The 24,892-nt window shown below is 35.3% G+C and overlaps 1 protein-coding gene across 4 annotated transcripts in view; it reads right to left on the bottom strand.

Annotated features, from left to right (window-relative positions):
* The window catches only part of SCN9A (sodium voltage-gated channel alpha subunit 9), an 84,574-nt gene that overhangs the window by 22,123 nt on the left and 37,559 nt on the right, over positions 1-24,892 (bottom strand). For all 4 annotated transcript variants that reach the window (XM_061201224.1, XM_061201211.1, XM_061201219.1 and 1 more), the window contains exons 17-18: positions 11,042-11,162; positions 1,790-1,944 (exon numbers count right to left, since the gene is read on the bottom strand). In XM_061201224.1, the coding sequence (XP_061057207.1) occupies positions 1,790-1,944; positions 11,042-11,162 (276 nt within the window). The remainder of the gene's footprint in view (positions 1-1,789; positions 1,945-11,041; positions 11,163-24,892) is intronic.

Here is a 24,892-nt window from a genome sequence, read left to right on the forward strand (position 1 = left end):
AGATGTTTGAAAATTAAAGAAGAAAACCTATATAAAGATCTTGAAACACAATAAATATGTACTCAGTTGGAGCTATTACTTTTTATTTATTTTTATTATTAATTAAGGTACTATTCATTAAGTAAGGTATTTAAAAAATCTAGCTCAGTTAGCAAACTCCCTGAGTGAAAACACCAGTCTCTTGAAATACATTTCCCTTTTCTTCCTTATATGATTCATTTGAATTTCAGTTTTGAGAATGCCCCTCCCGCAAAATGTCATCTTTCTTTTTTAGACATTTTGAACTAAGGGATTACTCTAACCTTTTCTTTAATTTTTGGTAATCTCATTTCTAAAAGTCTCAGTCACATATGTGACTCAACATGACTCATCAACTTCCTCAGTTATTAGGAATACAAGAAAATGTGGATGTTATCAAGACTCCTACTTGCATTCCACCAGATAAACAGAGCAGCATTTTTCTTATTACGTCTTCTGTTTTCGGATAGGAAATTTGTTGGCAAAGGCAGTGCACTGTGTGCCCTGAGCATCTCTGCATGTTCCTGTTGGGCAGGCCAAGAACCCAAGGCCCTGACTGCTCCTTATCCAGGTCATTTCTTAGGGTTGTTTTGCAACAAGCAACCTTGAGGGATGAGGTAGCGCCTCCTTCTGGGACAAAGAGCAAGTCTGCTTATTGCTTGCTAGAAAAGGATGGGTTCCCTAAGCTCAGTGATTCTCAGCTGTGATGCTAACACCCTGTATGTGCACTGTTCATTTTAGTCCCTGTTATGCCCTCACTGGACTTGGGGACAAAGGGGACCAACACACATATGCTAAAGTTCGTGCTCCTTTCTATGCCATGAGAAACAAAGTCCTTTGTCCCTGACTCGGAAGCCTCCCATCTTCCACCAGCATCCATGAAACAGTAACAGGTTAACTTTCGTAAGTGAAATCAAATCCCAGATCCATAAACCTGTCTAAGAGGAAACTTACAAAGTTCTTGAGTATTCTGTTTTCAGTAAAATGGAACGTCCAGCGGTATCTTTAGCTGGAACTGGGCTTTTCTAATGGCTCATCTATATTCGTGTCAGCAGGAGAGAAAAGCAAACAAGAAAAGGCTCAGGGAGCCTCTGACTCTCCCAGATCCTTCTCAAACCTCAGAGAAGGCACTTGGCACAAGTACAAGAATGACAGACCTATCCCATTCTCACCCTAAAACTATAGTCTATTTTCCCTTATGCAAGATGCTTCATAAGCTGACACTGCCTATCTTTGTCACAGTATCTCTGGTCACCACCCACCTGCCTGGATTTGCTCTTCCTCCCGTGACACCTTCTATAGTTTGGGAACTGTTAATTTCCTGAATGTCCCATGCTATTTTATGCTTCACTCCCCTCAGGCCACCTTCCTGGCTGGAAAATTCCTATTCATCTTTCTAGATCTTGCAAAACATCATCTACCATTCTGAAATCCCAAGCAGACAACTCTTCCTGCTCCAGAGCTTAATCATGCATATACTTCACTTACATACATATCCCAATTCTGTATCACTTGTGCCTCTCACTTCCCTAATGCTCTCTGAGCTCCTTGAGAAAAGCACCTGGATCTTATCCAACTCTGCATTCAGGGCAGCAAGAATAATGCCAGTCGTGGAGTAAATATTTACTGAGCTAACTAAAATGTTGTCCTTGGGACTGATCAGAGGGATTAATTTTTAAGTAAAACCATCTGCCATGATATTTTTATCTTCAACTCATCTATTAAAAATAATGACTTAATTGATTTAAGCCTTAGATGTCAGAACACTTACCAGAGCACCGCTGCTGAGCAGGATCATGAGAACAATGAAGCTTTCAAACCAGCTGTGCTCAACTATCCGATAGCAGGTCTTCCTGATGTTCCACCAGATTTTTCCTTTCCCTGATTCTGTGTTAACTTGGCAGCATGGGAGCCTCCGCACACAACCTGGCAAGAAAGACAGGCATGTAAAATCTGGATATTCAGAATACATAAAATACTTAACATACATCATTTAATGCAAAGCGCTCCCTACGACAGTTCCTCAACCAAATAATTTCTAACACTTACACCTGAAGCTTCAAATAGTTTCAACTTGGATGCTGCCTTTTCTCATCTCTTAACTCTCCCTGGTGTTTTCTTAATACTTGTATCAGTAATTTCTAACTTGGGATGTATTCGTGTTTTCTGTTCTTCCCTAGTTTCTCATCAATCTCCTCTACAGTGTTTAAACCACATATTGTTCTTTTTATTACTGCAGCCCTAATGCAATCCTAATACACAATGAGCAGTAAATAATCATTGGTTAATGAATGAACTAAAATCTCAAGACAAAAATGCATCTCATGGCCTTCTTGATATGAATTTAGTCTACAGTCTGGTGCTGCTTCAACTCCTCTATAAAGAACCCTTTGAGAAAGAGCATTCTATGTAATACTTTAAAAATTAGTAGAAGGTCCTATAATTCAGTTCAAAAGAAACAGATCTTGATTACAAGAATCAGATGAAATTGTTTCAAGTACTATAAGTTAAAAACAAATCTGCCTTTGGAATCCCAGATGTAAAACACACTGCTATAAAAAACTGAAGAATATTTTATTTAAAGTTGTTTAGGTTAATTCATTCATATCCCCATCAAACATTTATTGATTAACCTTTTTACTCAGCTGTGTACGTAGTTTCTTCTCCTCAAGATATCTATTACTGGTTTTTGGTTAGGCGGCTAGACACAGAAATAAATGACTATAACTGGATAATGCAACTAAAATGACAGATATGCTGGGGTTATGTTTGATAGCTTGGAAGAAATTCACCTAACCTGGCTTATTTGTTGAGAAAGTGAGGTCAGAGGAGGTTTTCTGGAAGAGATGGGACCTGAATTGAATCAAAGTATTAGCCAAAAAGAGTGGAGTGGAATTCCAGGCCAAGAGGCAGCAAAATGTGCTGTGTACAGGACTTACAAGTAGTTCAGAATTTTGATGAAAGCAAACTGCACAGAAAAGGGATGGATGAGAGATAAGGTAGAGAAACTGGTCAGATTATGGAAAGCATTTTCTCCCACCTTAAGGAGTCTGGCTATATCCGAAATCCTAACGAGGAGTAAGTGAAGGGTTGTAAGCAGAAAATTACATAGGAAGATTGTAATTTAAATAGATGTCTCCAGCAACTGTGGAGGATAAGTTGGAAGAGAAGAAGAAGGAGGGGTGGGGGGCAAAGAAAGACCCAGAGCTAGAAAACCATTTAGGGTCTGGTTCAGTATCCCCAACAAGAAGGATAGATTTGGGCAGCTCTGGTTAGGAACTAGAGCAATAACAGAGTCAAGACATATTTGGCAGGTAAAATCAGCACATTTGCTGACTGATTGGATATGGGATGTAAGAGGAAGGGAGAAGCCCAGACAACTGGGAGGATGTCAGTAATGAAATGAAGACCACAGGAGCAGGAGCTGCTTGGGGTGATAATGAGTTTGAGATGCCAGTGAAACCTCTAAATACAGACATCCTGTAGATATTTGGAGGTGTGAATCTGAAGCTCAGGGGAAAAGTCTGGGCTGGAAAAGAATGTGTAGGAATCATTAGCACATATGTGTCAGCTGAGATCAGGACAGTTGTTGAGGTCACACACAAAAAAGTATTTAGGGTGAGGAGAGAAAAGGGTCAAGTCTGGAACATTCTGGGACAGCAATATTAAGAGACAGAATTCAGTGGTATGCTGGAGCCAACTCATACTGGCTCTTGACAACTTATCGTTAAATTGCCAGGAAATTTTGCTAGCCTGTTGTTAAATGTAGCTGTTATCAAAAATTAAATTGTATAAACTTAAAAGTATAACTTACTTTAAAAAGGTAATAAATACTAAAAATATATTACTCTAATAATTTTACTCTAAAAATATATTACTCTACATTTTACTATTATCTATGCTCTTGAGTATATTTAAGCATTCTATCTGGTTGGTAGAATATGTTATACTGTTGGGCTACTATGTATCTCTTCCCAACTCTACATGCAGCAAAGTCACACCAGTAGTTTGAGATCAGCCATGGTGGGAATCTTTACAAAAGTCATCAAATGCTATAAATCCAGGCTTGTTGATTTTCTAGAGTAGAATTAAGAAAGTGATGGAGAAAATGTTAATAAAACTGGAAAAGTATGCCATATTGGTAGCCATTACACTGTGAATAGCACAAAAAATTGAGGAAATATTCTTTCATTATTCGAATTCTATTATCTGGTTCAGCAAAGATTTGTTCACATCATTGATGAATGAGTCAACCTCTGACACACAGCCTTTTTGTTTCACTCTCACCTTACTGATTAATGTAAATGAAAATACCAACCAACCTTCAGGTTAAAACTATACTTGTTCATCAGTTGCAACCACTGTTTATAAATACAAAATTTTGGCAAAATTCAACAAAAGCATTCTGTGGGAACCAATTAGCTATATGGAATGTTCAATGAAGGATGTTGATTATATTACTGCCTGTAAATTGTGTACCACATATCCTTTATATCAGTAAAATATATGGTAAACTGATGGATGTATGCATACTTTCTTTTTCTTGGAGAACTGGTTGTTAAACATTTACCTGTCCACCACTGGGAAAGGTGGAAGATGAGAAAACCCTGAAGGAGGTGACAAAGTTAGGGTGGGGAAAATGTACAAGAAGCTGCAGTAAAAGAAAAGTCAGGGAAGAGTTTCATGAAGGACTGGTGAACACAGCTATGACCAAGAGAGGCTCAGAGAGGTAATGATTGAACTTTTAAAAAAAATTAAAGTTGATTAAAAAATAAACAATCAAAATTACTTTAAAAAAGGAAGAATTTAAAAAGAGGAACTACAGTGAATTCTTCTCTTAAAAATTTTAGATCAAAAACCTCGTTTGGAGGTAACGTAGAAGGTGGGAAAGCAAGAATGAACAGCACTTTTTAGAGACTTGTTTTAGAAGTTTGCAAGTTAGGCACTCTAAAAATAATTTACTTGTCTATAAAACAATATATTTCATTAAAAATATTGAGCCTATCAAGTAGTAACTTCATATAATCATAAGCTGTCTGTCCTGAAACAACAAAGCTAGAATTCTCTTGATGAAATACATTTTTTGGACAATGTCTTGTTATGGCTTCTTTTACGATTCTGTAGCGAAATTAGTTCATTGATCCTTAATACGAGGTATCTCCTAGTACTTTAATTTCCAGTTTTATAGAAATGTAGCAAGTTATGTTTTTCTCCCAAGTCTGACATTTTTGCTAACAATTTTATGTGTTCTTGTCCTTTCTCTCTGGAAACTTCTAAGTTCCCAGAAGGCTGAACTGTGCCTGTTATGCCCTTTCTTTCTGCTCACAGTACTTACTACAATCCTCTACATAGATTCATATGCTGGGATAGTTGACTTAAAAGACATAACCCCCCCAAAAAAGAGTTCTAAAATCATCTAAGCATTAGTCATCATCTGAAGGGTCATGTCTTTGTGAATTCTAGAATTTACACAAAGTTTGGATGAAATAGAAAAAAAAAAAAAAGCCCAACAGGATGAAAGGAAAATATACACATGGCTTCATTTATCCAATGTTAATTACAGTTTACATGACCTCAGATCTGAAAGAATTTATCGTCATTGTATCTAAAACAATTACTTTATATCTCAAATGCATTTAGTAAAGAAAGAATATTTCATAAAATGATATGAAAAAATAGTAAAAGGTAAGGCCAAAAATTGACACCAGATCATCTTTTTCGGGGCAAAAGAAAACACCAGATAGAGTGGAAAAATTTAAGATGGAATTTTTTTTATTAACTTAATGCTTGAGACTTTGGAATTTATCTTAAAAACAAAGATCTTGTGCAGAACAGAATCTATCTGCATCAAGTATATTACCAGAGGAGAAAGTTATCTCTTTGGTTAAGAAGATTTTACTATTTGGGATTTCTTTTTGTAGGTCTTAAGGTTGAAGAGAAATATTATTCTTATGATTGAGGCAGGAAAAGGCACTATATATTCTAATTAGAAAAGTAAGTAAACTTTTTATCTGAGATGAAGGTTCATGAATATCGTCCTCAGGATTTATCACACCTCAGAGAGTTTCTCTCTTATTTTGAGGCAGGAGAATAGGACCATCGCCTGTCTGGCTTTTATGCAAAGGCATATCCCAAGAGATTTCCAACCTAGCTGGTGAGCAATGTTATCACACCTTCTTTTTTAAAAGGACTATTAATTAAATGTAAACACAGCAGAGAACATCTCAAACATTTTAATAGGTCCCCATGGGTAAATGCTATTTCTTTTGGGTGGTTTCATTAATTTGCTCTTGTGATCCATTAAATAAAATCTCTATTGTGTTTCATCATGTTAAACTAATGCTTTTAAATAAAAAAGAAACCACAGGCCTCTTCTAAGTTTAGCCATTAATAAAAATATAACAGCATGATCAGTATAATTAATATAAAAATTTATTAGGAAAACATGTCTTTTTTTAAACACTTCTTAAAAACTTCTAAATCCTTTAAAACAAGTTTTTTGTCCACATTTTCTTTCCAAAAAAAGACAAAAATAGGCACAAAGGAGTTGGTTATTGTGTTACTAAAGTTAGAATTAGTTATTAGTTATTTTATAGGAAGTGGAACTCAGAACATTTTGGGGGAAAGTTAGCTCCTCCTACTAAATTAATAGAAAATACACTATTTTAAGGAAAAGAGTGTGTCCTTCTCACACCCTAATCTTGATTTTGTGATTTACTAATTGTATAATCCAAAAGGAGTATAATATAAAACCAAGCAGAATCAAAGAGTCATGTCATGTTCATAATTATATAGATTGCAAAGACATGTAGAATTAAGGATAGTGAAGAACAGTACCAGATCTGGGGAAGGTACCTGAAGTCTTGAATGATAAAGCTAATGAAACAGAACTAAGGAAAAACACAGAATAAGAGGGAGGAGAAAAAGGTGAAGAGGAACAAGATGCAAATGAATAAAGTGATAGTTATGAAGTTAAAAAGGATCAATGGACGTGAGGCTATGAACAAAATCATTTTAGCGTTCGTCTTCACTGAAACACAACTATTCTGATTTAACTCTCCCACTTCCTTTGATTTTTCTGCTGCCTTTCAGGTAACAGAAACCTCTAGAGGCCAAATGCTGCTCTAAATTGGCATTGGTTCTAGCGCAACACTTGTCAACCAATCACGACTTGGTAAGGGTCATTTCCACTATGAGTAAACAAGTTCCCAATTTTCCATCCTGTCAAGCCCACTCATTTTGAACTCTTCACATGGAAACCATATATTTCCAGTTTCTTGAGGCTCCAAGCTTGGTGTCATCTTTGACTCTTCTAAAGAGAAGAAAGCTTTAACACCCAACATCTAATCCACCAGCAAATCCCTTCAGCTTTAACTTGAAAATATACTCAGAATCTCATACTCTCACCATCCCCAATACTCCCACAGTAGTCTATGCTCCCATCATCTCTCACCTGGATTACCACAGGGACATCCAAGAGGTTTCCCAGCTTCTGCCCTTGCTATCCACCTATCTGCTCTTAAGATGGCATTTTGTGAGACTTCTAAATGAGATTCTTATGTTTTTCAATGCTCTTGAGATCTGGCCTCTACTGCGTCTCTAACCTCAACTTCTACCACCCTTTCCACCTCTCAATCTGTTCTACTCATACCGGCCTCTTGATTTTGTTTTCAAATGTGCATATCGCCACTTCAGGGCATGTGCCTTCATTACTCTGCTTAAAATACTCTTCCTTCATATATTTGCGTGGTCCACTTCAATCTTCTTCAGGTCTCTGATCAAATGTTATCTTTTTAGAAAGGACTTCTCTGACCACTCTATTTGTATGAGAGTAGGTTTCTACCCCTCAATCTTAGTATTCCCATTTTCACTTTACTTCTTCATAGCATGTATCACTTATCGGACCTACTAAATATTTATATATTTATTTGGGTAAGAAACATTGTTTTTTTTCCCTGCTCTATCTCTGTCTAGTGCTCAGGTCTGGGCCTGGCAGACAGAGGTATTTAATGATTATTTGTTGATTGGATAAAGAATGATTAAGTGGATAAAGGGTTGAAGGGCTCAGAAAATTGGTTGCCCTGTTTAATTTATCAGGCTGAGCCTCTTAGCCCAGCAGGTCTGGTGAGTATAAAGTCTCGAGTGGAGCATAGCTGCTCAAAGTGATATGACTCAGAGATGTGTGTTTGCTCGTAGATTTCCTTGTCATTTAAAAAAATATATTTATCTGTTTATTTAAATTTTTATTGAGAACATACATACAGTATAGTACACATATTTTAAGTATATAGATTGATATTCTCATGTAACATCCATGTAGGTCATGATATAACATTTCCAAGCACCCAGAAATCACCCTCATGCCCTTTCCCATTCTGAACCCCTAAAGGTAACTACTAGTCTGACTTCTATCTTTGTAGATTGATTTTGCCTATTCTTCTCCTATTTTGCCCACTTTTTCCAGCTTTACTGAGGTATAATTGACAATTAAAAATTGTATATATTTAAGGTGTACAACTTGATTTGATATAGGTTTATACTGTGAAATAATCACCACAATCAAATTAATTAAATTGCCATCACCTCACGTAGTTACCAATTTCTTCTTTTTGGGTGGGTTGAGAACATTTAAGATCTACCCTCAGCAAATTTCAAGTACACAACACGGTATGGTTAACTATACTCATATTGTTGTCCATTAGATTTCCAGAATGCATCCATCTTGTACAACTGAAACTTTGGTTCTCAGTAAATTTTCAGTGGTCAAGACCACAATTCACTGAAAATGTGTTTCTATAATATCTCTTATATACCAGACTCAATTAGAAGTTATGACTAATCTCAAAGTCATTATATAAGTATTCTCATTGGTGTTTTATAGGATTAAAATAGCTTTTGTAAAGTTTGATCTCAGTAAATTAGCACCTACAGTCTGAAATAGCTTAGCATTAATACTTTCTGCAGAGGGTTTAAGTTTTTCTAAGGCCCTTCTCTGATATAGAGCCATAATTTGTTTGATAAGCCCAACTTCTTTCTGGTTATCCTAGAATTTTAAGTCAGGGTCATTCATAAAATGTGTGGAAGAAATCTTGGTAGCATCTGTATAAATTTAAGTTTACACGGTACTAGTCAATTCAATTTTATCGTGATGCTGAAATACATGATGATACTCTTAAATGCCTTTAACACGAACACTTCTAAAGAAAACTCCATGTGTTTTGCTTATAGTAATAATTTGAGTTAACACAAATTTCTATTAATTGGGTGTCACACTTTTTTGCTTCTCACACACACAAAAAATGACATTTGGCTTCTATTTAAAGAGAATTCATGCATCCATTGTAGTTTGCAGATATCTTTATTTGCTGGTCATTTTGTTTACTGCATGAGTGTTATAGGAGACTGGTTGAGAAGATCTTGAAGAATGAAAGCGAGTCAGTGATTTCTACAAAAAAACACAAATGCTGAGAGTTTAAGCCCATGAGTAGATCATGAGTCATTAGCATCAAGGCTACCATTGCTTCTAGATAAGATTGTTAACAAAATACTTTAAAAACAATAAGGAAACTAGAAGGAGATGAAAGATAGTACTGTGCTAATTAACTTATTAATGCTATCTCATTTAATCTCCTCAACATCCCTATGATATGGATGTAAAATGTACCCATTTTACAGATGAGGCATCTGAGGTATAAGACTAAAATGTGCTCAAGGTCTCATAGAGAGTTAGCAGTAGGCCAATTAGAACTCATATTTATCACGCTCCAAAGCTTGTACAATAAATTATTGTATTACATTGCAACCCTACTCTAGGTTTGCGTTTTTACTTAGATGACACAATACTTGCTTAGAAAACTGCATACTTTCCAAAGTCAAGTTCAAAGTTACTGCTTTGAATAAAATCCCTGAAAAATTCCAGGAGTAGTAAGAAGTTCAGTAAGGTAGAAAGTGAAAAGGAATGAAAAGAGGCACTGTTAGAAAATAAGAGACTGAGGCCAAATGTAAAGGGCCTTACATGCCAAGTTAAGGACTTCAGGTTTTATCCTACCAATGGTTCTCAAATTTTAGTGTGCATCAGAATCTCCTGAAGGACTCGGACCCTATCTCCAGAGTCTCTGATCAACTTGTGTGTTTTGTGATCAACCTGTGGCTAGAAAGGGAGAGGCTAGGACGGACTTAGTCTAGCTTGAGAGGCAAGATAGATCATGATGTCACTAAATGTGATAGAGACTGGAGGAAGCTGTAGATTACATGTGGAAACCCCACTGAAGTTTGTTTTGAACTTATTCAACTGTTGTTTAAAGACAACAGATGGAGATGAGCAATGGGGAGCTGTAGGCAGATCTGGAACTTGAATGAAGTCAGGGGTAAAGATAAAGATTTAAGAGCAACAACACAGAAATGGTTGCTTACACCACAGACATGGACGAAACCGCTTAGGGCTAGAGAATAAGAAAAGTAGATAACCAAGCATCAAAATGTGGGGAAACGTCATTAGTTTGTGCATAAAAAATAGTCACTAAAAGAAACAGGGGAAGAAACTCAGAATTCTCAGTGATGTAAAAGAAGAACAAAAATAGAGTGTGGCCTCTGAAACCAAGGGAAGGAATAATTTTGAGACAGACTACGGTCAACTGTATCAAATGGTTTCCTGACAGAGTAGCTTCAGCTTTTGATGAAAAGGACAACAGTACCATCTATCCCATTAATTTGTTTACTGGTTCCGTGGAGCTGGGAACATGAATTAAGGATCTAAATGAGAATATGAACATCTTTCAGTAAGTAGAGTGCTATATAGTACAACACCGTCATCGTCATAAATTACTGTTAGTAGCATAAGTGTGGAAACTGAAGCTTAGAAAGCTCCAGCAACTTGCCCTTAGTCACAGAGCCATGACTGAATCAGCATGGAATAGAGTCTTCTGACTTTTTACTCATCAACCCCCAGTAAGTATTAGGTTTTAAGACCAAAGCCAAAACACTAATAAATGGCTGCTAACTGAGGTCTCAATTTTTCTCTTACCATCTGTGAAACAGGCCTCTGGCTCATCTGAATTTACAGGCTCAGCCTCTGCTTCCTCTCCTTCTCCTGGCACAGGGTTATCAACTGTGCTGCACTCAGAGGAACTCGATCCGTTCAGCCTCTAAAAAGAAATTCACCACCCCACCAGAGAGTTCATTTAGGGTTCATTCAAATCTTGCATTAAAACCATATTTGATAATCAGAGTCATGCAAAGTGTTATGAAAAAAGTTTAACAGTATGATGGCCATAAAAACATATAAACATACATTGAGGTCAGGTCACCTTACAATGCATCTGTGCTTGATCTTTCTATCTACACATCCTGTGAAAAATACATTTCCTTATTTTTAGTATGCTAACAAGTTATGGACAGAATTAGTCTTAAGGTAATATTTTTATGTAAACTATAACATCTGCAAAGTATTGGCCACATTTTTATTTTGTTCTATGTTTAATATAAATTTGTATACACCAATAATTACTATTTTAGAACAACCAAGACCCTGATAGAAATAATATACAAGTGCCAAATTGCCAACACCTGATAATTGAAAGGTCAGATCTGACAACTGGCAGAAAAAGCTTGTTGGTACTTAAAAGTTTTAAAAAGAATAAAATCAGTGTAAAATGCAATCCAAACATATTTTTTCCATTAACGCTTGGATTTGAGAATATGTATCAGGATGATATAGATAGAAGGCCTTTCATCAAAACAAAAAAATCAAATACTGTATTGGAATCAAAATGTCAAAGACCATAGCAATTATCTTATCCAATACCACCTATTTCAGTGATAGAATTTCAGGATACAGTAGAAGAGATCATAAATATTATTTATAATGTCAAGAGATAGTGGCTACTAAAGTGAGTACCACATGCAAACTCTGAAACAAAGATTCCATGAAATTGAACATGGCAGACCAACACATGAGAGGAATGAACTCATTGTCATTATGATCATAAAACTGATCATAACACAAATTTTTCCCACCCAGAACTTTGTGATCAAACATGATGTTTACACACATACACATACACAGAAAGTTTTAGATAAAATACATACAGCAATTGTAGCAAAACTGTGTCAAATTTTCCTAATATTATTTTATAAGGGGTAGAGCAGCACATCAATGGAAGAGTTCAATTTTCATTCTCATTTGCTAAATGACATGTGAATATTGAAAACTACTAGTTATTATAGCATGTACTTCTCTTAATAAGATTACAGCTTTACTTGTTTTTTTTTTTTTAAGAATAATTCAAACAAATGTAAGTGCTAAAAATGAGGAAATACTTATTTCATTTAAATTGATTCTTCAATCTATTGATTTGCATTAAGATCATAGGCCCAACCTAAAATATTAACTTTTAGAGAATGACTTTGGAAGCTAAAAGTATACTTTATGGGCACCACATTAAATTCTCAGTGCTATTATTATCACATAGTATTCAATATCAGTAAAAAAGGCATTGATAAGAATTGAACATAAGGAATGATGTAAGCAAAGTGGTTTGTATAACTGAGGTAAAGAATTATGAACACTCTATTAAATTAATACTTCTAATCTACATTGGCATAGAAGTATTATTCCCACACAGTCGAAGAGTTGTAAAATATTATGTTATTAACAGTATCAATATGAAATTTCACTTAAGAAGCAGGTTATTTAAACTGATTGAATTCATCTAAAATTACTTAAAAATAAAGCAAATACAAATTAATTGTAAGACAATATCCTGTAAGACTTAAGGTTTTAAAATATATATTACTCCAGGAAACAATGGGGAAACTTATAATTATTAATATGTCCTATTGTGCCAATTACCACAAAAACCCATTTTAAGTACCATATCTAAAAGACTACAATTATTTGATGTCCTCAATTCTTGACCTTTCAGTTGCAAGTGAACTGTCGCTAGGGAATTGAAGGACAAGACACTATGATTCTGTGGAGATGAGACCAAACATTTCCATGCTGAAAAAAAGTTATTGGCTTGGACTTTGAGGAAAAGCAGTGGGTGAAATAGCTGATAGAATACGAAGCTCCTCCCTGCTATTAGCCAAAATACTGACAACTAGGATATAGTTATACTGATTTTCTCTCACCTTGTAACAACTTTTAAATAAAATGTTTCAAATCTGCAGAACCCTGACGTTTGTTAAATTAATGAAAGCATCTTCAACCTCAACATTTGGTTTTCTCACTCTTTGAAAGAGCATTAACAAAGCTGACTTATGCCAAGTTAATTTATAAGTAAAAATTAAGATGATTTTATGACGTGTATTCTTGCCATTGAAGCCTTTCCCTCCTCCATCACTTTCATGGCAATTTTTTGTCAATTAAATTCGGAGTTTGGCTCGGATTTTACATCATAAATGACAGTTATTCAAAATTATTCCTCATTGGAACAGAAATTATCAAAATATTTAATATGAACTATAATTTGTATCACAAGCCAAATTCAATGTTTAGAATGTTTTTAGGAATTCAATGTTTTCCTGGGAATGCATTAAGTATTCACAAGTAGCTATTTCAGTACTGTAGATAATGTTAAATATTTATGGGCATGTCCTAGCAATATAGACAGTTTAGTTTTAATCTATTCAGCTTTTAAACTTCATACTTACTAAAGCAGAAGTTTCTTTAACAGGGTCCAAAAAGGATATTTTTAAATAGAAAGGCTAACATCTATTACAAAGGTTTTCTCTTGAAGGTAAATTCTTTTAAATCTCATAGTAGGCATTGCTAGATTTAACTACTGAATCTTCTTTTATTCTTGTTTAGTATACAGCGAAGATCAAGTCAATCATTTGTATCATTTTATAAACTAATTATATGATTATTTTCATTTCTGTATACTCAATCATTTACTATTTAGTTTTCTTGTGATTTTGGAAATGGAAGAATAATTATACTATACTAAGAGCAGTGAAATAAATACTTCAGTATGAAAAAGTTCCCTTCTGGTTTTATAAATAGGTCATTTTAAAATTTCACGTCGATTTTATTTTTAGTAAAATGTGAAATATACTTTTTGTCTATTACTTCTTTGCTTGTCAACAAAGATAATTTTTAATCTTTGGTGGTCTACATATAAATAGAAATAAGTGTAAAAATAGGACCATAAAGGTAGACTCACTAGTACAGTATAGAATAAGAAATATGCTATAGTTAGCATTCCTGCCTTTTTATTAAATAATATGGTATTGACTGTAGGTACTTCCTAATTTTTTTCTTTCTTTCCTTTAAATAAAACCTATACACTTGATTCAAAAATTTCAAATGTACAATAGCATGTGATGAAAAATACAAGTCCCCTCCACTCTCGCCCTGATTCTATTTCCTTTAGGTAATTACTATACTATATATATGTACTTTTTGACATATCTTTCTATATTCTTCAATGAGCATCCATAAAACACTGAAGTAGTTTTGAAACATCCTACTCTTGATTATAAACTTATGTAGCTATTTCACTATTGAAAATATGATCAAATTAAAGCTTAATTATTCTTTATGGATCTCCTTTTGATTGTCTTGAAGGTGTGTTTTCTACAACACTGCATATAAGTAGAAACTCTGTTAAATATAGGTGTCATATGAAAAACTGCTCTAGGCTGGTCACTTACAAATTTGTTACTGTCATTTCCTGAAATAGGCGATCTCATTGTAAGCCTATTTGATGCTAGTATGGATGGTGGTTAATGCTAGTTGGTCATTTATTTCGAGAGGTATGAAGTAGGATTGTCTAATAACTTGACAATCTGGCACTCAAAATCAAAAACACTACCAACATATAGCAGCACTGTAGAAAACACAGAACTCAACAAAAGCCTTATTCAAAGAGGATGGCTGGTGTTGAAAACATCCCAAAGATGTCACGTTTAAAGTACGTGCTATAAGGCTGTTTGCTTCACACAACACAAGAAAGGTATTCTTTGAGTAGCAGAGTCTAGAATAGTTATTTCACCTGAACGTCCAAACAAAAAAACCCAAAGGACAGCAAGAAGATTGAAAGAAGCAAATCAAAAGGAAGGGATGGGCATATAAGGGCAGAAAAATTATGGGAGACATTAGTGATACACTAAGCTCCACTGTATGTCAATAAACAAGAAAGACTTTTATTAGATTCAAATCAACATCACCCATCTTTTAATTTTATAGCCTAATTTTCAATTGATATCTATAATGAGGGTTCTGAATCTATAATGAGGAGTAAAATGGTAAAGTTTAGAATAAAGGATCAAAGAACATTTACAGAGGAATTCCACAGATAGCTACTATGCTTTGTGAGAGAAGTCCAATGTTTTTCCAAGTTTACCATTCTATTATGGGATAACTTGAATTTTAAAGCCAAAATATGCTTTCCTCTCCCTTGCAATTGTTAGGCTCTTCTTTTGCCTTCTGAAGAAATGCAAACAATACCCCCCTTTCAGCCTTTTATAAACTAGAGATTACCTATGGTATTACCATTTGTGGGTTTTGTTTTTTTTTTTTTGAGAGTAATGATATTTAGTTTCTTTACATGATTTAGCTTCTGGGCCCCTCAAAGTCCCTCAAATCCTTTTCCGGTCTCTCTGGAATTCTGCTTTCTCTCAAAATTATTTTTAAAAGGCAAATACCATATGCTAACACATATATATGGAATCTAAAAAAAAAAAAAGTGGTTAAGAAGAACCTAGGGGCAGGACAGGTATAAAGACGAAGACATAGAGAATGGACTTGAGGACACGGGGAGGGGGAAGGGTAAGCTGGGACAAAGTGAAAGAGTGGCATGGACCTATATATACTACCAAATGTAAAATAGATAGCTAGTGGGAAGCAGCCGCATAGCACAGGGAGATCAGCTCGGTGCTTTGTGACCACCTAGAGGGGTGGGATAGGGAGGGTGGGAGGGAGACACAAGAGGGAGGGGATATGGGGATATATGTATACATACAGCTGATTCACTTTGTTATACAGCAGCAACTAACACAACATTGTAAAGCAATTATACTCCAATAAAGATGTTAAAAAAAAAAAAAGGCAATGCACAAAGTTAAAAAGTACTCCAGATACACTTCATCAATGGAAAATTAAATATTTTTTTCCTCTCTGTGATCTAGATTTTCATTTCACTTCCATTTAAGTTAGCAGAAAATAGTTTATTTACTAGTTACGGTAAATTCTTTTCTCACATTATGGGCAACTAAAACTCCAGCACTTTTTCATATAAAGGGCAAGAAAATGGAGTTTTTCCTTTCCTAGTGTTTTGTTTATTGCTACTAGAGAAGCTGTGTAGGCTTTTTGGGAACAGTTGTTCATTCAGCAGGAAATCTACTTAACAATTCCATCACAGGGTCAAATAGTTTATAGTATTAGTTGATGGAGAAATAATGAGGTCAAATCGCAGTCACCACCAGGGAAATTCAAAATAAAGCAATAGTTTACTGCAAGTTCCTAGTTTTCCCAGAATCTTCTACCTAGGGTACTTTCTATTCAATAACAGGACAATTTACAGGACTGAAAGATCAAGATCTTGCACATGAAAACAAACAAACAAATGCAACAAAGTTTGGCCATGTAACATTCGACCGGCTATAGACTTCTCAGCCAGATCCTACAGTATCATCAACTTCTTTCTAATGGAAAGGCAAATGGCATTCACCAGTAAGGTCTTGAAAGGTAAAGCAACCACTGGTATTCAAAGGCTTTGTGCACTAACACAGAACTGCTATTTGCAGAGAATAGTTATTTAAATAGCTGGAATACAGTGGGTCAAATCAGAAAGAATACCTTAAAAACTTTAGGAACGAACACTTAAACAGTTCTATTTTTGAGGCCTGCTAGGAAACTCCAAGTAGGTAAATACGGATTGGAACACGAGCAAACATGACAGCAAAATGTGAGGTAAAAGCATATACTCTATGACTCAAGGCCACTAAATATTATTTATAATAAAAAAGGAAATGACAAAAAACAAACTACCTGTACATCTGAATGATTAATGCTATTCCCTACAACTACCCATAATGAGGAAGGACAAGGAAAGAAATTCCAATTGGAACAATTCCAATTGGAACGATTCTAATAGTTTTTAAATACCTGGGCTTCTAATACTGCAAACACAATGTAAAATAAAATTTGGCACAGATAAAATATATTTTTCCTAACCTTTATGTAGGTAGCTTCTGCCAAAGAAAAGTATTTGTATTTCAAGTCAATTTTTTACAACTGAATTCTTGTTTATCTGGAGAATGACCACTCCTTAATATGTACCTCATGTTTTCTAACAGTAGTTTGGTAAAAAAAAAAAAAAAAGTAATAATAATTTAGGAATTAAGCACACACACACATACACACACATATATATTTCTAGAAACAGTTTTCTCAAAAATTGTGTTTTAGTTGTACATATATAGATACTATTGTATATGTGTACATCTTTACTTAGGTTCTAGGGGAAGGAAATTTACTGCATTTTGGAATAAAATGGTTCTCTAAAATATTGCCTCTAAATCACCATCAATTTGAAATAGAAAAATATGTCTTTTACCTAGGAGCACCTTTAAAATTAACTGCAAGTAAACTAGAACAATTATATGTTTCTTTTTAAATTTGAAACTCCTATCATTACTATTCCTAGAGTGTATCAATTTTAGGATAGAGTTTTGCTTTCATCATTGCAAATGGAAAACAATAATACAAACAACCTAACAATGACAGAGAAATTGAAAATATGAACTGCATTAAATATAAAAAAGGCAAGATTCTTATTAATGTGGATTTTTTTCCTTCCAAGGAATTTTAGAGTTCATTCATTCAACAGGTTATACTAAAATTAAAACAAGATATTATATCTGAGTAGTATATTTCTTTTATACGTGTTAGCCAGATACAGCAATCCATATTAATCTTTCTAATTTTAGGGAAAGTGTTTCATGTCTTACTGACAGGTTTAGTGTTCACTTCATAATATGTTCCATTTAAACCTCTTTATCTTTCTTGAGGCTACATGTATATCTATCTCCTCATGAAATATATTCAGTCATCCCTCGGTATCCTAAGGAGGTTGGCTGCAGGGCCCCAGCAGATACCAAAATCTGCAAATGCTCAAGTCGCTTATATAAAAAGGTGTAGTATTTGCATATAGCATATGCACATCCTTCCATTCTCCCTTATACTTTAAATCATCTCTAGATTACTCATAATACCTAATACGATATGCTATGTAAATGTAATACGAATGCTATGTAAATGTAATACGAATGCTATGTAAGTAGTTGTAAATAGAATGTAAATGCATGTAAATAGTTGCTGGTGTGCAGCAAATTCATGTTGTGGTTTTTGGAACTTTCTGGAATTTTTTCCCCGAATATTTTCAATCCCGATTAGTTGAAACTGCTCATGCAGGACACATGGATACAGAGGGCCAAATGTACATAATCAGAAACTTATTATCATCAGTGTGTAACTCTGCTTCTGGAATCAAATTAATCACTTCAGGCATTTACAACTCATTCCTTCATAGCAGAGCCCAGTAAATTATTAATTGATACATTTTATATACTGTCAAATAAAAATAAAATGTTAATTACCAAATTAATTAAAGAAATAAAGTCCTAGTTATCATTGTGCTTAAAATAATTTCAAAACATACTCAAAGTCTGGCCTAGAAGCTGGGTACTTTGGCTCTGTCTCCAACTTTCTACATGTGTACTCAGAAACTATATGAGTCTCAATTTCCTTACCTGTGAATACACGACTAACATTAGAAAGGTCTTTTCCTGTTACAAGAATTTTATGTTTATGCCTGAAATATTTCTCCCACAAAAATTATTTCTTGAGTTTTAATTTACTGAATTTGAATGTGACAATTTTTATTTTTTCCCCAGCTTTACTGAGATGTAATTGGCATACAGCATTGTGTAAGTTTAAGGTAAACAATGTGATAATTAGATACATGTATATATTATGAAATGTTTACCACAATAAGGTTAGTTAATACATCCTTCACCTTACATAATTACCATTTCCTTGTTGTTATTATGGTGAGAATATTAAAACTCTACTCTCACTGCAATAAACCTGACAATTTAGTATGACATACATCTATACATATACAGGTGACCCTTGAACATCATGGGGGTCAGGGCACGACCCTCCGTGAGGTCTAAAATCTGATTATAACTCGTAGTCAGCCCTCCGCACCCACCGTTCCTCAGTACCCTCTGTTCCACATCCGTGGATTCAACCAACCACAGATCGTGTAGTACTGTATTCTTTACTACTGAAAAAATCCCAGTATTAGTGGAGCCACGCAATTCAAACCCCTGTTGTTCAAGGGTCAACTGTATAGCTTAAATTAGGAGGGGAAGTTGATAGAGGTTTTTTAATTAAATGCTGCTTCAGTGGCTTCTGTTACATACTAACTTTTATAATCCAGCCAATAAAAATTTATAGATCATGCACTTGAAATCACCTAAGGACATGAGAGATGTATCAAGGAATTAATCAAGAGAGTAACAAAAAACGATGGCATTGCCCCAGTGACATGCTGTGATGTCAATTTATCTATGGAAAAATTGTATATGTTTTAACTTTCTTGCAATGGGTCAGGCAGAGAGATTTTGTAGCTGAACAGCATGCATGACACTGAAAAAAAATATCATATACATATGTATGATTTTTTTTTTTAGGTAACCTGTGTAAAAGTGGTCACATATGTCTGTGCCTGGTTAAAAGCACAGAGCTGCATCCTTGATGGATCCAGTTTGTTTTTACCCCTGTGAGAAGTAAGAAGGTCAGGTACCGGTACCGAAGTCTGTAAATGCAGCATGATGGAACAGTTTAATCAACTGATTTGAAATGTTTAAAGTCACATACCTGTAAGTAGAAATTAGTTATATTTGACAATGCATGCTATATGCTCAACGCAAAGCAATATATTTGAAACACAGTAATAAGATTAAATATCATTCAACATAGATTTAGAAATAATGAACTAAACAGTTATATAGTTCTGTTATTTAGGAGATGAATTTAAACACTATTGATATAATGTGCGAAGGCAATCTTTTGCATTCTGCTTGCTCTTCATAACAAACATTTAAAAATAAGTGATCCTCAATATTGGAATGAGGTGAGAGTTGAGAGTATGTGGTTTTTGAAGCATATTCTAAAATTAGCATTTCTTGATTTACTTTTAATTTTGACATTTCAAGCAGCATTACAGGAAAGGAATGCTTTCAAATTTATCAAAATATAAAAATTAAGAAACATTGATTTAAATGTCAGACCAAAATTTCACTGTTTTTAGACACAAGAACAAATCCAATAAAGATGAAAATAATTTCAAATAGTTTGGAACCAATGTGCAAAAAAGAAATTATCTAAGTAAAATTCTGTAGGGGTGCTTTGTTTTGTTTTTGAAAGAATCTATGCATAAAAGATAGGATCAAATGTCAGCTTCCCCCAAAGGTATAATTGAAACTAATCCCTAAATCTTGCCAAATCAAATGCATTTCTGGAGAAGATTATTATATTTTCTAAAATGCAGTAAAGAGAAGAAATCTAAACTGCCTGCAACTGCCTCTTTGTGGAAAAAACTTTATAAAAAATCTAAGGAGAGATAGACCTAATAACAATGTAATTAAAACCACCATATATTAAAAATAAATAAAATATTTAACCTTGATGACTGCAAATATTTAAACAGCTTTTTATAAAATCAATAAAAAGAATGAATTTAATAACAAGTAAGCACATTTAAGTTTCTCCAAAGATGATGGCTTTCAAAAATTGAATGCTGAATAGATGAATAGGTGGATGGATAAATGAATGAGTGAATCAGATGAACAACATGAATGTTTGTTCCTCTGCCTGGGATTTCCTTCTCCACCACATTCACACAATGAAATGATCTCCTTCCTTTAGCGTCTAGCTTAGGTGCCACCTCCTTTCATGTGCCTTCGACCTGATATAACCCCTTACTTAATACATCCTCAATGGACTGGTTTATTAATCTCTTATGGACTGTACTTTCCTCTGCTCTGTTATATTATCAAAGTAAACTATAAGCTAATAAATTAACATTAAGGAGGATTAGACACTGAACACGGATCAGCAAATGCACAATACCATTAGAACAGAAAATTTGATCCTGAATTGCAACATTACAGAGATATAACAGAAAATAATTATATTCCTATCCACTCTCTTGCCTTTCTATGATATGTATTATGGTGGTTAAAGCTTGGAGCTCAAATTTTAAAAGACCCCTAGAAACATCAGTGACTAACCAGCATCATTTCTTAATCTTTTAGCATCTTAGTCATCTGTAAATATAGATTAATATTATCCACTTTCCTGGGTTGTTTTAAGGAGGAAAGTTTTATAGCTTATATGAAAGTGGCTAATGTATACATTTCCTCCTTGGTCTCTTTGGTGCTTTCTTGTGTCCACTTCTCAAGTGCTGAGTTGATCACTTGTCCTCTTCCTTTCTAAGGTCCCTGTACTGCAGTGGATGCTGTGGTGCACTGCCCCAGTCCCCCTTTCAGACAAGACACTCATTCTTCCACCTGCTAGGAGTGTTGGCAGCTGAAGGCTCACAGCTGAGTCCCTCTCTGGGAATTGAAATACAGAAGGAAGCTGCCTTACGCAAGGTTACATCCCCTCCCCTGGCCTGGAAGAGTGGAGGGAGAGCCTGTATCCAGTGACGGACTGGCGTGGAGCACACAAAGTCCTGATCCCTTGCTTCAACTTGGGACTACTCCAAAGGGTCATTCCAGTGCCAGAGGTGCCTACAGGGTCAGCTGAGGCCTCTGCTGCAACTGCAGAGCATTTCAGCTTCTCCCTCTGTGCAATCATCTCGCTTCCCTCGCTTCTTACAGGTGTTAGGTGCTGAACCTGAGAACACTACTCAGAGTTGGTTTCCCAGGGAACCTGACCTCAAAATTAACATACAAAATTCCAACCTGCCTACAACTCTGACTTATCTTCTTAAAACCTCCAATTACCTACTGTTCACCATCACTTAGCTATCCTGCACATAGCTCACAATTAAGATGTCCCCAAATTAAACTCTGTCTCTATCTTACCCCCCAAGTTTTCTTCCCTCCCCCCACCCCGTATATTTTTAATAGCATCAATATCCATCCAGTCGTCTAAGCCAAAACTTTTGATTATGAGTTAATTTGTATCTCCCAAAAAAGAAATGTTGAAGTCCTAATGCCTGGTACCTCTGAATATGACCTTATGTGGAAATAGGGTCTTTGCAGATGTAGTCAAATTGAGAGGAATTCACTAGGGTGGGCCCTAATCTAACATAATTAGTGTCTTTATAAAATGAAAAGACAGAGACAGATAGGGAGAACTCCATGTGACAACAGAAGCGAAGATCAGAGTGATGCAGCTGCTACACATGGGAGGCCAAGGATGAAGTACCACCACCAGAAGCTAGGAAAAAGCGAGGTAGGATCCTCCCTAGAGCCTGCAGAGAGCATGGCCCTGCCTACACCTCCATTTCAGACTTACAGCCTCTAGAACTATCTAAGAATACAGTTCTGTTGTATAAAGCCCCAAGTTTGTGATACTCTGTTATGACAGCCACAGGAAATGAATATACCCTTTGAAACAGATCACAACTCACATATCCAGACCCTGAGCCCTTATTTTTTAACTTGCGGTGTCTTACCATTATCCCACACGCCACCATCACTCCCTTAGATTGAGCCCTCATCAAGTGTGCTTCGGATGGCTGCAATAGCCTTTCATCCTCTCCCCTTTATTACACCCCCAACCAAACTTTCTTTAAAAGTAGAGGTTTGCTAACAACAAAGTATAACAAAACAAGACAAAGTTTCCTCTTTCTGTTAAATAAAAAGAAACCTATTTCAATCTGTTGCCCATGGTAAGTCAAGCCATTTACTATCTGGCTCCAATTTACCTCTGCCACTTACTACTTCCCAGCAGGCCATCCTCATGTGTATTTAATGGGCTTTTGTGCATCTGGATGCTTCCACACATGCTAGGCCCATTACACCTACCAGAAGGGTGTCTCTGTCTCTCTCTGTCTCTGTCTCCCTCTCTTCCTCCCCCTCTCTTCCCGCTCCCTCTCTTTCATTCTCTCTCTTTCCTGATGAATTCTCTTTTTACCATAAAATCCGCTTCAAGTGCCATCTCCACTGTGAAGTATTCCAGTTTATTTTCAAGATTATTAACCATATCTTTATCCTGCTTCAATATTTTTTCTAAAAATCTGTTTTAATTCTTTTTTATATGTTTAATTATAACTTCTGATTTCCATACGTGTTTCTCCTCAAAGGCAGGGACCTTGCTTTACTCTTTATCACTTAAGACAGTGCCAGAGAGCAAGAAGACCCTGAGCCTACATCTACTGAGGAAATGAGTACACCGATGACATCTTTCTAGTGTCCAGCAGGCATAAGGCAAAAAGCAGGTGCTTAGGAAATGTGAGTTGAAAAAATGAATAGCCACAGTTTACTGAACATGTACTCATGTATTCCTTCATAATTTTTTTCTCTCACAATGATCAAAGTGAATGGATTTTGCTTCCTTTAAGAATAAAAATTTTGTGTAACTGTGTTTGCAGTGTTTTAAATGACACTCTGTTGAAGGTGAGAAGTTTGATTATGTAAAATTTGAAGGTTTCATTGATTTCCTTTCTTCAAGGACCTCAGCTAGCTCCATCACAACTTGGAGACAATGTTTCAAAACACTAAAGAACTACTGAGTAAAGCTGAGTAAAGTTTCTGTATTTGACTGGAGGAAGAATGAATAGGCGATCTTTCTGTGCTGAAAATTTTACACAGGATGTTTTCCTTTCTGTTGAGTACACAACAGGAGCAAATTCACTTAAGCCAGGCTTGATAATAGATACATTTGACAAAAGAGCAGTAAAGAAGATTTGGGGTATTAGATTCACAGCTAGTAGCTTCTCTGAAAGCTGTCAGAGTTTAACCACTCCAAAATCACACGGGGCTGTTATGTTTTAAAATATTTGGAGAAGTAAACTGGATAAATTTAACGTGTTCCCCCCAAATTTACATACACTTTCAACTCAACATCGCAATTCTGTAAAATGGCTCTTTTTTTATCTTTAAAGCAAAGAAATAAGTAATCTGTAATAACTGAAAACAAAGGGTCTCTAACTCTCCAAGAAAGAGCTCTCCATTTTAAAAAATTTATTAGTTTAGTTTTTTAGAACTTTCAATTTTGAGATTTGGCATGATTTAAAAAAGAGAAAAAAACTACACTTCTTAAGAATTTAGTTAAGCCAGACACCAATCACACTGAATTACTGCAGCTGGGTGAAAAAAAACAAATTTTTTTTTTTCCTCTAAGCAGCTGTTAGCACAGTGCCTGGAGCATAGTAGATGTCAATAAATATTTATTGAATGAATGGGTGCATTTCATGCTTCATTTGAGGTTCATAATAATGAAGCACTTCATTGTTAATAGTGAAAATCTGCAGTGTGTTAATGTTTGCCTAGGGCTTAGAGGGCTGCCTCAGGTGGAGGCTGATTCTGAGAGGGGCCATCAGTTTAGAGTGTATTCTGAGAGGCAGTGACAGGAGTCTTACTCTCATGGGTCCCCTTGAGATGACAGTATGTCTTTCTCGATTCTGAGACAGACTCTATCTTCAGAGAAATGCTGATGTTCTATTGCCAATTATTGCCTCAAAACTCTTTAAGATATTTTACTCAACACCTTATTTGAACTCATCTCTTTGGTCATTTGCTGGTAAGGTGTCTGATTACAAAATATTTTGACTTCAATCTGGAGTGTATATCTAACTGTCTATCAGAACACGGAAACCTGCCTATCTGAGAGCCGACACTAGAAGAG

Source organism: Eubalaena glacialis, chromosome 1 (genome assembly GCF_028564815.1).
Source record: "Eubalaena glacialis isolate mEubGla1 chromosome 1, mEubGla1.1.hap2.+ XY, whole genome shotgun sequence".
Lineage (NCBI taxonomy): Eukaryota > Metazoa > Chordata > Mammalia > Artiodactyla > Balaenidae > Eubalaena > Eubalaena glacialis.